The sequence below is a fragment of the Poecilia latipinna genome, unplaced genomic scaffold, assembly GCF_001443285.1.
Source record: "Poecilia latipinna isolate Pla-1442-1.1 unplaced genomic scaffold, P_latipinna-1.0 Scaffold4192, whole genome shotgun sequence".
NCBI lineage: Eukaryota > Metazoa > Chordata > Actinopteri > Cyprinodontiformes > Poeciliidae > Poecilia > Poecilia latipinna.
In genome coordinates, this window is record NW_015116808.1 from 1 (window position 1) to 10,974 (window position 10,974).

Here is a 10,974-nt window from a genome sequence, read left to right on the forward strand (position 1 = left end):
TGATTTAACATCATGTGCTATCTGGGTAATATCTGAATGGTTAACCTGCATCACCAGTTTAGTTCAGATCATTCATGTTAGCTTGAATAATATTTGTCCCACCTACAAACCTAGATTAATAAGGTCAATAGAATAATTAATAATGTACCTCTGCATGGGAATATGAACTAATTGAACGGATAAATAATGTATTTTACAAGTCATGTGTCTATGCATTTCAAATTTTAGATAAGAATATATACGTAATATCCTTAGCATGTTTAGCTCTCGATAGATTTTAGCCCGATATTAATATCCCTGTTCGACTAAGTTCACAAGTAGTTGTGAGATTTATTGCATAGCAAGACCTCAAGTAATCTTTGGCTCATTTCAATTCACTGAGAAAAGGAGATAAGGGATTTAATGTGCTTTTACTAATCTTGTCACTGTGATTATGGCTCCAGGACGCAGCTGAAGCTGGATCAGCCATTTATGCACAAAGCTTTGTACCATTGTTTGCTCCACAATGCCTGGCAGTGCATGTATCTTTCAGCAGTGTTGCTGAGAAAAATCTGCCTGACTTGTGGTAACAGCGGCAATACTCACAGCTGATCTGATTGTAGTGCAGGAGCGCACACTTTCATCTGTAATGTGGGGAAAAAAAATCATGTAGCTGGAGTTGTTATCCTGGAGATGGATCCTGACAGCCAACATAGGCTCTGCATGCTGTCGAACACACCTTGCTCTCGCTGCTGTTGTTGTTTCTTTGGCTCTTTGTTTTCCCTTTTTCTTCCTCCAACTGTCTTGATACCCCACACTTCATTCCTGCAGACTTTTGTTGTTTTATATTTTCCTTCTCTTTTCTGTAAATCCTTCCACCAGCTTTCTTGTCATCCTTTCCAACCATTTATCTCCCACTCCTTCCTCGCTTCGCTTTGGCTTCATTTTCTCTTCTTTCTCACCTTTCATCCTAATTCAATACCTTTCACTCTTTTTACACCCTTTATCGCCATCTTTCTTACACTTTTATCCCCTCGTCCATCTTTTTCTTACATTATCAGTTTCTTCATCCAGCCAGCTTTGAGAGCCACATGCACTCCCTCTTTCCCTGATCTTGAGAAGATAGCTGATCCCACTGATGCTATTTTAAGCCTGTCATGCATACGCGTCCTCCTCTTCCCAACCATGGAAAACTGGCAGCCACAAAGAGAGACATGAAATGCACATTCTTCCCTCACAACCAGCTCTTCTCCTCCCGATTGAGACTTTGAAATCTGTATAATTAACCATATTGTCCAGGGATAAGCTAGCCTGGCAGCAGATTGCTCTCCATATGCTGATACTAAAAAGATGATTTAATGGCCTTGAAGATTTGGTCTGAGGGCTTGGAAAAGGTAAAAGGCATGCATTTATTAACATTGTATCTCATGTCATTCATCGTTTAGAAAAGGTCAACCTAATTCCTGATCTATTCTCATTTCCAGATTATTGTTTCATATCCCAGTGGGCAATGTTTGAAAAAAAATAAAATAAAATAAAAAAAATAAAAATAAGTACAGATGTAAGGCATCATCTGCATGGACAATAGGTATTTTTTTTTTTTTTTTTTATGACAATTTGGGCAGAGGGACATTTTGAAATACCTGAAGTTGTTCAAGGTCAATTTTTAAGATAGTTTGGAGAAAAACTGATTATTGATGATAAGATCAACAAGTTAGAAAATTTATCTGTGGTCTTCCAATTATCTGAGTTTGGGTCAAGGCTTAGCTATTCCAGGGGGGAGACCAGACTAATAGGTGCATATAATCATAATTCTGAGTGTGTCCTGAGATCTTTCCATTGTCACAAACCCAGGAAACCCCTCCAGAGAGATGCCAACGAAGTGTCTTCATCAGGTAGTGCAACTTCTTCAGCTTGTTCCTTTTAATAAGGAGGGGCAACATATCTATTCCAGGTTCCCACCATTTGTTGAAGCAGCTCACTCTATCTCTAGGACTGAGTCCAGTTGTAGATAAGGTCCCAGTCTGCCTGTCCGTTTGCCCCTTCATCCAACCACCACTCACAAAGAAGATACCAACCGACCTAAATTCCTCTGCTTCAGGCAGAATTTGACCTCCGATCTTGAAAAAGCAGTTTATCTCTTGTCAGGTTGAAAATGATTAAATATTCATTCCCTGTAAAAAATGAAACATTTCCTCTTTTCACAGCACTGAAATTTAGCCTACAAAGTGAAACTGGGCCTTCTGTTGAGTAGTTGCTAAATTTATTAAACCCTAAGTGACAGACCAGTACAACAAAACATGAGACACAGCTTTATTGGTTGGAAAGAAAAATACAGTAAATACCATTGAGAAAATTCTGCAGTTATTGAAAATACTAAAAAAGTATATTGATTATTATGTGCATGATAAATCATAATATTTCCTCACCTGACTGTTGTGAGCATGCCTAATCTTCTGTGGCAAATTCATGGTGCTTCATTAGTGACGTCATATCTGTGAATTGAGAGGCGCATAAGGAGCAACTTCTGTTAGCAGCAGTTGTATTTTGTCCATGACATCTGATCATACGAATCTCCGCAGCTTGATCAGAAACATTTGGTTGTTATGAAGACTTCGTGACCTGCAGGTTACCCCTCTGCACTTTTCTGTAGCTGGCGTCACACTGTGCAAACATCAACCATCAAAACACAAATTTTGTCATGAAAGAAAATTTCTGGTCATAAAATTTAATTGGTGCATGGTCATTCAGTTTGATGGAAAAATGTATCTCAACCAAGGATGATGTGACAAATATCACATTGTGTCCAAAACTTTCTCAGAAAATTGTGCAGTGTAACAGTAATGTTATTTTTGACTTATTTTGCTCAACAATGAGGACATCTATCACTGTTTTTCTTCTCCTCTCCATTTTTTCAACATGTGATCCTAAAAATAAACACATTAGCTCCCGTAAATTGCTATCTATTTGTCGTTGGACTAATGAGTCTGTCGTACCTTTCTGACATGACAGTGGAGCAGCAGTTAATCATGCATTCTGACAGGAGTTATTGTCATATTGAACTTGCACAGTGTGATTTGTTCAAGCCCTGTACATGTTTTTACATGGTGGAATATGTTTCAGGCTTATTTGTGGGATTTCTTACATCTTATAGCTTCCTGTATCATCTGCATGTTGGTAAGATGTTTTTTTGTTGTTGTTGTTGTTTTTAAATATTTTTTGTGGCCTTTATTTAACTTTAATCTGACAGGAAGTGGGCAGAAAGAGAAAGGGAGAAAGACAAGCAACAAAGGAATCGAGCATGGGAGCTGAACTGGGGATGGTGGTGTTGAGGTCTGTAGGCTCTGAATGCTGGGCGCCCGCTCTAATCACTGCACCACCTGACGCCCCAGCAAGATGGTTTTCATCCAGCCCAGTTATACTAGGATTTTTATTGTTCTGATTACAGATATAAAGAGGTTGGAAAAGTGTTTGTTTCCTTGTTGCGGTTTCCTGAAGACCAAAATACATGTTCCACTTTTGAATGAAACATTCCTCCCTCTACTCCTCATTTTTAAGACTGGCCAAGAGAAATGAGAAACTGTTACTCTATATTAATATTCTAAGAAGACAGGATGTCTTGGTTTACTAATTGTTACCTAAAAATATTTAAATATAAAACATTCCCTGAATTGAATATTTTAACCTGAAATGTTAGTGTTGATAAACATTATAGCACTAGTAACTGTGCTAAAAAAACAAAAACAAAACTCTTTCCAAATAAACTCTAATTAATTTTTCTAAATTGTTTTTTGCATGATTGCTCCACTACAATAAACAGGATTTTAATTAGTACATATATATTCATGATAAGAAAAGACAAGCATTACTAATTAGTAGCTGTATAGTTCATCTTGTTTATTGGTTGTACTCATACATTTTCAAAATGACAGCTTTTTTTCTAAAGACTTTCAAATGAATTGTACTGTCTATAAAGGCAGACATAGCAACAGAACAGAACACCTTAAATACAGAGCAACTCTCAGCACAGATGTCAGACTCTTTGAAATTCAGTTTTACTGTGGTGAATTACTTTTATCCACAGTTCAAAGGAAAAAATAAAGATTTTTAAAGACAGGGTTATGAAATGCTAGTTAGCAAATAATGTTTAGAAGTTCTATGATGATTTGCAGTGTATCAAGTTTCTATTAACATCAAGCTTGTCATGAGAGTTGCTTTGTTTTGCAGGAGTTCAGTCATGTTGCAGTGTTGTTTTATTAAGAACTTTATACACCAGTGGAGGAACAGCAACAATCGACACATTTGTGCTTATCTTTTTTTTTAAATGTTCTCTTTTCTGTCAAATATTCGTTTGTCACATACTCATTTCACAAGAACAGACTAATTTAAATCTGTCATAAGTTTATACCAACATGCTCACAATGTTTTGTTGCTTTTTTTTTCTTTTTGTAATGTGTGTCACATCAACATACATCAAAACACGCCCTTTTGCTTCAAACACACGGCTCCAGGTCTGCCATTGTGATGTTGGAATATTATGACTTGTTTTTGTGGCTGGCAGGGTCGTCAAAGGCAGCATAAAAAAAGCAAGAGGTTCAGTCATGTGCTTGGGTTTCATTTAAAGGCCATGGCCATAACTTTAGGGGAGGAAATCAGTTTGAGACATAAAAAAGTACTGCAAAATAACACGAACTGGCAAACTTTACATTGGTCCAGGTTCTCCTCATTTTCAAACATCACATTTGTCCTAAGACATAAATTGCACACATGATTTACTAATTACATTAATCAGCATAATTTGAAGCAGAAAGAACCTCATATCAACTCATGCGCTCAAAATGTTAGAAGATAGATATGAGTTGGATCTGTGCTGATGTGCTGGACATGGATGCAACTCTTTGCTTTCAAATACTTCCCTGTTTGTGTGTTGTAGATTATTCTATACATTGTGCAAAAACAGCCGTAGACAAATCTAGAAGGCCACCAGGTGTCAAACGTTTGTCTAAATTTTCAATCATTCGTATGTTTACAAATGACTTTTACTTTCAGCTGCATGGATGACCTTGTTTCTAGAATGTATCAAAGCAAAACAAAAGAAAAGAAGAAGCAGCAGACAGAGTCAAGCAAACAGATCCTGGTAGCAGCTTATATTTTCTGTTAAACATGGACTGAAAATGAACTGTGCAAGAAAACCAAATGCTACTTTACAGTTTTATGGAGCCTTGCAAAACTATCAAAACACCTTGATGTTTTTCCACATTCCATCAGGAGACAACTGCAAAAATTAATACATTTGTATGTAGAAAAGTAGTGTTTAACTTTGAATGAGAAGGAACATAGTACATGACTTTCAAAACTTAAACATTTTTTAACTCTGAACAGTGTGGCATGCACCTGAATTCTGCTAACTCCTTCCTTATTAAACATTTGTTACAATCAGCTTTAAACATTTAGAAACTGAAATAATTATCCATTTTCTTGACAGCATAGCTAAAGCTTAGTCACATTGAATGGAAAGTGTTTGCGAGCATTACTTTTAAAGTTTTACCAAACAATTCTCATTTACATTTAGATTTATCCCAAAATTACGCCACCAATTATATGTTAAACATGGTGTGTTCAGAGAATTTTTCTTCCACCACACATAGTGTTTCCCAAAGTCTTGCAGGTAGTCTGCATCACCTGGGTTGTGAGTGCCTGCTCCTCCTCCAGAGTTACTATGAGCCTCTTTGCTGCTTCTGTGATCCATGCTCTCTTTGCAAGGCCTCTGAGTTGAAATGGATGCCTTGATAGGTTTGCAGATTTGTCATGCTCTCAATTTTTTGATGTTAATTTCAACTTGGCTTCATGTTGAAAGGTTGGGTTATAATTTTATAACCTAACCGTGCTTTAAAATTCTCTATAGCTTATCCCTGACCTATCTGATGTGTCAATTGGTCGTCATAATGTTGTTTGTGCACTAACGACCTACAAAAAACCTTTGAGGCTTTCAAAAAAAAAAAAAGCTCCATTTATACTGAGATGAAATAACATATCAGACTCTAATCACTAATTAAATAATTTGTGAAGGAGTTTTATCCAGGGATATTGGAGTAGTGTACCGAATACATATTCACACCACACTTTTCAGATTTTTATTTGTCATAGTGTATTATTTTACAATGATACACTATTCTGTGCAAGTAAACATAAATAAATAAGTACATGTAAGTACTTATTTGCAAAAAATCTGAAAAAATGTATAAGGGGTATTAATATTTTCCAAAACTCCATATGAGCTAAAAGCTGTGCAACCAGACAGTCAGGGATCTCTCCATATAATGTAATGTGTGTTTGAACCTTTATGCTTATCAGAAATGTGAATTCAAGCATTAAACAATATTGATTGAAGTTCAGGTAACAGAAGATTGAACTAAAATTAAGTTGTTTTTAATCCCATTATCAAATAATTGATCCTGAATAATTTTTCAGTTGTGCTTCAGAACAAACTAACTAAAATATACGTTTTATTTTGTAAGGAAACTTACAGAGAGTTTCAAAGGTATTCAGAGGAACAATGTCAAAAAAAGTGTTCCTTGACACTGTATTCAATATTGCTGACAACTCTGGGCCTTAGGAGAAGAAATTTGATCCTTTTTCCTTCCCTTCTGTCTTGTACAAGTACATACTGATCAAAAAAATTAAGTTGTTTTTTCAAAAGGCCCTACATAATATGTACTCTGCTGTGGAAAAAACATGTGGATGCTAACAACATGAAATAGGCTCAACGTATTGAATTTTAGCTTTACATTACTGTTTCATTTCATGCAGAAAGTAGAAACATGATTATTGAGTGTATTGAGTAGTCACAAGAACTCAACAAAATTACTCCTTTTATCCTTGTTGGTTTTGAGTAGACTTGGTTGTTGTTATTCTTTTGTGCAGACGGTTTTTCATTATTATTTTCCCCTGAAAATGCACTTTTATTGCATTCCAACTTTACTGAAAAGGTTTTTCCATGCAGTTATGGCTGCATAATCCATAGCTGATGCTTTGGACTAAAATATAGAAGACCTACTGATAAATCATTGTAAAACGCGTTCAGCACCATACAATTTCTTGATCTATTCCTGTCCAGCTTGCATTTACAAGTTTCAATTTTAAACAACCTTTTAGCCAATTATCCTTTTAGAACAACTCAACTTACAGAAAATTTGATTGTTGAAATATTTTAGTGATATTTGACTTTTTCTGCAGCATTCGGAGGCAAAAATGCTGACTGTTCCCTTTAATACTGTTGTCCTAAATGAAATTACAGAAAAGTTGTTGTAATTTACATATATGTAATTTATTTTCTTTCACCTGTGATGGCCAAGTATTACATGCCAAAACAAAGAGCGGCATACACATTTTAAGCGGATCACTGAGATAACAGAGCAGCAGCGCGTCACGGATCTACATGTTTTATATACAGAGTATATTACATTGTTCTACTTGAATATGATTTATTGTGCTTATTTACATATGATATGTAGCCCAGATGAAAAGAATTGGTCTTAGAACAAAAATGATAAAATACATGAAAGTAAAACTGAAATATTGTGGAAACATAGAAAAATAAGCCCTGTTATACCTCGCATTTAACATGAGGAGAATGGCTGTTTCTCATTTGGAACCTACTGCAACACGTTTCCTGAGCCCTACTATAAATTACTATAAATCTGAGCTGATAAATGGGCATCTGTGAATAATAGCTCTCTGTAAACTCTCACATTAAATGCATTTTGTGGCCAGTATGACAACATTTCAGTAATTATATTGAAATAAAAGTCCTTCGGATATAAAAATAACTATAGTAATAAAGCATTTGTAGGGGCATTTTTTAAATAAACCTATATATAAACCAATGTATTTAGTAAGTTTGTTATATTTGTTTTAATAATATGTGCTTTGAAATAATAAAAGAATAACTAAAATTTTTAATAATTTCAAAACCCAAACCATTTCAACTTTAAGAATATTAAAGTTCAGATAAAATCCTTTATGTCAGATTTCTATTAGTTCTTTTCCAAATATATTGCTGTTCTTTGAAGATTTTTTCTTTTCACTTACACACAAGACAGATACCTTAAGGACACCCCGAATATCCTCCAACAGACACAACATTTAGTCATTTTTATGTCATTATAGGAGCCTTTCTCTGAGTGCTTCATTCTTTTTTCATGCACAGTTAGCTGGGGACCAACAGTGTTTCGTTTCATTGTTGTTCTCACTGTTTAATATTAAGTGTATTGCTTTTGTCTAGGGATTTCTTGATTGACATTTTTCGGTCACAGATTTCGATTCTATTTATTTAACATTAAGCATTTGCGGATGTCTACATTTTCTATAAAGCATAAATTTCCACACTTTCTCTCAGTGTAGTAATGCTTAATGATAATGTCATCTGATTGACCAATTCCTCTGGAGTCCTACAGCTGTCTGACGTCTTTAAAGGACAAACTACCCTCCTCTCAGTAGCTTCTGTTACTATGTTATCCTGTGCAAGATGTTTCTAAATATCATTAAGTTCATGTGTGTGAAAGGGACAACAAAATACTTTTGAGAATATAACATATCAAGAGTTAACTGCAGCCAATTACTTTAATGCAATCATTCAAAAATCTGAATATTGGGGCATACCCTCTATGTTCTTTAGATGAAACGTCTCTTCAGATGACCCAGCAAGTGAAATGTACTCTGGCAAAAAGAAAATAATTAGTTTGACAAAGACTCTTTTTTTAAATAAATGCAAAAACTTTTACCAACTGATTGTCATCCATTTTAAACCACGTAATTCAAATTGGACTTTAGTGTTTTCCATTATAATTCCAATAAAAAGGTGAAGTAACTTTATTTATCTAGTATGGTAGCAGTTTTTTTAAAGATCACTGCTGTCCTAGTTTCTGTAGCTGCTTTGCAATACATTCCCTCGCTTCTACTAACTTAAATACAAGAGTAATGGCTAACCTTTAATGAATCACGAGTTGTATCTTTTTGTTAGAAACCCAAAGACTTCATTAGTAACTGTAAACAAGAACTACATATATCAGCTCTTTCATCAGACCGATCATCAATAACTATTGATTAGCTTGTCAACAGTAAGTGTGGAAAGCCTCGAACCATGTTGGCAGAGTTAGAAAACACCACTAGTACAGCCTTTTCTGTCTGTACAGTACTGTCAAACCAAGTGAGGCTTTAATTATACCATGATTTATTGTTCAGTATGAGTAAGGCGGAAAAAAATTTGATTTGTTTTGTTTTTTGTTTATGTGAATATACTGCGATGACTGTTGGAGTTTTACTCAGTTCCACCAAACCTTCGCTTTTTCTCTTTCCCTCACAACTGACTGTTGATCTACATCCAGGCAGCTTTGTAAAAATTACAGCCATGTGCTGCTGCTTGGTGCTCTTGGGGCACATTTGCAACATAACCTGCCTCTAAGAAGGGGAATTAATTTATATGCTGATGAAATTGTGCGTCCTTCTGGCTCAAGAGTCTCCAAATGTTACCTAAAAGTAAAGTAATCAGCCCAGCTGTTTGTGCCACTGTGGCAGCAGAGATCTCAGGGAGTATTTATGGTGAGAGCTCTGTTGGAACTGCATGAATTATTGATGAGTCCCGATGCAGATTTATCTTTGACCTCCAGGCCACCTGGGTACAAACACACACGTACACACCACCGCACTCATACAATCACGCAGTAAATCAGTGTTTGTCTTTGTTGGATCAGAAATGTTGCTTTGTAATTTTTTCAGTCAAAAGGACGGCTGATTACAGTCCGTGCAATCCATTAGCCATCAGTAACACCAGGTGCAACCAGTAATGATTTCAGCTGTTTGATCAGTTAGCTCTGCTGTTTTGGTCCAATGCTGATGCAGTCTGCAAGTTACTGCACATACATACAGTATATACTTGGTCTAAACTACATATAAACACATACTGTACATACTACATTTACCAAGAGCCTTTGCAACTGCCTTTTTAGATGATTTTTTCTTTCTCTTGACTTTCAACATCCTGTCAGGAAGTGTCCTCCCCAAAGTTGATTTTGTTTGAAAAAATCCATGATGGAAAAACACGTAAACTGATCCGTGGCCGTGTGCTTGCTTGCTCCCTCCGTGCTTCCCTCCAAAATTCAGGCTCAAAGGCGGTACTTTCTCAGCAGGTCGGTCTGCCACACGTACTGCCTTCCAGGAAACCTCTCTGGGATCTTGATCTTGTGGAAGTCTTGAATGCATTTTTGCAGCTCCTCCTGAACCGTTGGCTTTTCTTTTACGGGCCGTTTCTTGCAGCCACTGGTGTCTCGCGAGCTGGCTGTCAGAGTGCGCAGCAAGTCACTCTTTCGTCGCTGGTCAGACTGCTGAATCATGCTAACTGGGCCTTTCTTAGGTGGCCTGTCGAGGGTCTGGACCTTGGCATGAGGATGCGACTGACGGCTGACTGGACCTCGAATGACTGTTCCCTGGGGAGAGCTGGTCTCCGACTGGCTCTCCGAGCTGGAGGTTGAAAGCTCGTTGAAAGAAGTGCCACTCTCCCCTTCGCCATCACCCTTGTGGTTCTTGCAGCAGCAGTCACATGGAGGAGAAGACCAGCGTGATGGACCACCTGTGGAGACAAGACAAGCAGAACAGGAGCTAATATTAGATTCCATGGAGAGCTTCTTTCCCCCCCACTTTTTCCTTTCTTTGTAGATCAATCTGCATGAAGAAAAAAAACTTGACAATAGGACAAAGGAAGACACAAATTATTCAGAAAGGAAAAGAAAGACAAAGTAAGAAGCCATAGGGAAGACAAAGATGAGCAGTCAGCCGGTGCCAAATAGTTATCACCTAGAACAAAGTGACATGGCATCAGGAACCACCGGCTTTCCACCGCTCTAATCCTAAAAGTGAAGAGGGCAAACATGTGACATTCTTGCATTGTTAATCCTGCATTGCACGACCCATTTACACCCACAAAGAGCTAAAAACCTT

The 10,974-nt window shown here is 36.7% G+C and overlaps 1 protein-coding gene across 1 annotated transcript; it reads right to left on the reverse strand.

Moving 5' to 3' along the window:
• Nucleotides 1–3,855: 3,855 nt before the first annotated feature.
• LOC106942327 (BTB/POZ domain-containing protein KCTD16-like) lies at nucleotides 3,856–10,657 on the reverse strand. The gene has a single exon (XM_015025585.1). It carries the CDS (start codon nucleotides 10,650–10,652, stop codon nucleotides 10,143–10,145), a length of 510 nt encoding a protein of 169 aa, XP_014881071.1. The 5' UTR covers nucleotides 10,653–10,657; the 3' UTR covers nucleotides 3,856–10,142.
• Nucleotides 10,658–10,974: the final 317 nt, after the last annotated feature.

Excerpts from the sequence above, each read along its gene's own strand:
- LOC106942327 (XM_015025585.1), bottom strand. The coding sequence starts at position 10,652 with ATGGAATCTAATATTAGCTCCTGTTCTGCTTGTCTTGTCTCCACAGGT.